Genomic DNA, 1,978 nt, shown 5'->3' on the forward strand with positions numbered 1-1,978 from the left:
TCGGTTGCTGGAAGCGGGGGGACCGGGGCCGTAGAGGGGGGATGGAAGCTTCACCTGACGGACCGAGCGGAGTTTCAGTACTCTCAAAGAGAGCTGGACACTACGGAGGTCTTTCTTGCTCGATCCAGCCGAGGGAACCGAGTCGGCTGCATGTACATTCGCTGCGCTCCTAGTTCCAGGTAAATGGAATTAGCTGTCAGCTGTGACTGACAGGTATGTCACACTCGCTCTGAAGCATTTAAACAGTCTTCTTCCTCAACAGTCTTCTTCACGCCCAGGTTTGCTTTCTTTTCTTTTCTTGTTGACTCAGCTGACGCAAAGATTTTCTCTTCCTGGTTTTTTCTGTAGATCATGGCACACCCGTCAGACTTTATTCTGTTGTCTTTATTCTTTCTCATTATTTTCTCTGCTTGTTTGTAGAGCCTTAAAGTTGAGTTTACTGTTGTTCGTGATACTGATCACAGTAAAAAGATTTGCACACTCCCTGACAACATAAGTTTCCAGTCAGAGACAAAACATTTGCAGCTATGTGGCGTGATTGACTTTATTGGCCGTTGTTGGTAAATGGCTTTATAAGAGGAAATAACCTTCTTCATCTTAGAAGGTTTGACAGTATTTTATGAGATGTAAAAGAAGTTAACTCTCAACTGCTACTGATTAATTTACCAAATGAATTAAAAAGAAATGGACAGGCTTGTGTTACAGTCCATTTATCTTGCATTAATGTGTCTCTAGTATTACAAAGAATGATCCCAGGCCTGACGTGATATGGCAGAGTCATTGTTTTGCTGCTTTCTAAGTGGAAAGGCCAAGAGCGAAGCCACGGGCTGCAAGAGCTCATAAACAAAACCACTGAGGGAGAATTTCAAAACAGTCGGTGTGTAGAAAAAGTATCAGGTTACTCCAGAGAGCACAACACGCATTCATGAATAACAGCCAAGGGCTAGATACCCAGCGTTCACAGTGGATACCCTGCTTCTCAGGTTATACTAAATGTCTGGAAGCAAGAGTCCTTCGTGGTAAATAATCCTTCAACCTGCAACAGTTTTATAGAATCAAGTACCTTTTTGATTTAAACAGCAGGTTACTTGTGATTTGATTAATTTCTGTGCACAGTTGTTTTTCAGCCTTAATAAAAGTTCTGTGTTTAGCTATGCTATTGTTGGCAACGCTAAACAAGAATATTTCTCATGTAATCACAATGTAGTTCTCTGTATATCATATATTTCTGATTAGAGCACAGCAGAGGCTGGATCTTTGGCTCCAGTGCTGATAGTGATTTTTATTTATTTATTTTAAAGGAAATAGGAAAACCGACAAGCGTACACCTGTCTGTGTCTGTTAGCTCGTTACTAACCCTTTGTCTGAATCATCCCTGCAGGTTTACGGTGCTTTTCTCCCACGGCAATGCAGTTGACCTCGGCCAGATGAGCAGTTTCTACATTGGCCTCGGCACTCGCATCAACTGCAACATCTTCTCTTATGATTACTCGGGCTATGGCGTCAGCACCGGCAAGCCCTCCGAGAAGAATCTGTATGCAGACATAGATGCTGCCTGGCATGCCCTGCGTACACGGTATGTGATGTTGCAGTTGGCCCAAACGTGTCCTTCGAGGTGTAATTTTATTATCCCAGGCGAACTTGTTCGGGCAAAATGGGGCATGAGTTTACAATGGATACAGCTGGGATCAAACGATGTTTAAAATGTGCCCAGGCAAAAAATGCCTTTGCTGTGAGAAGTGCTAAAGAAGAGAAAAAGCAGAAAACGAACGTTCGAATAAAGGGGCGTGATGAAGGGGGTTGAATGGAGGTGGTGGTGAGGACGGAGCAGAGTGAGGACAGCTGCTGTGTGAATAAAGAAGAGTGAGATGGATGGATGAGGGAAGGCTAAGGGGTGATGTATCTCAAGGGCGTTGTAGGGTGATGAAGTGTCTCATTAACAGAAGCGGTGCTGTGCTAATGCAGCTGTAGCCCGGGG

General features: G+C 44.1%; 1 protein-coding gene across 1 annotated transcript in view; it reads left to right on the plus strand.

Annotated features, from left to right (window-relative positions):
* Window positions 1-3: 3 nt before the first annotated feature.
* abhd17ab (abhydrolase domain containing 17A, depalmitoylase b) overlaps window positions 4-1,978 on the plus strand; it is a gene marked incomplete at its 5' end in the record, with an annotated part of 8,667 nt that continues 6,692 nt past the window's right edge. The window contains 2 exons of the mRNA XM_005727272.1: window positions 4-179; window positions 1,382-1,576. Coding sequence (XP_005727329.1) covers window positions 4-179; window positions 1,382-1,576 — 371 coding nt within the window. The remainder of the gene's footprint in view (window positions 180-1,381; window positions 1,577-1,978) is intronic.

The sequence above is a fragment of the Pundamilia nyererei genome, unplaced genomic scaffold, assembly GCF_000239375.1.
Source record: "Pundamilia nyererei isolate P.nyererei 1_Seehausen unplaced genomic scaffold, PunNye1.0 scaffold00023, whole genome shotgun sequence".
Taxonomy (NCBI): Eukaryota; Metazoa; Chordata; class Actinopteri; order Cichliformes; family Cichlidae; genus Pundamilia; species Pundamilia nyererei.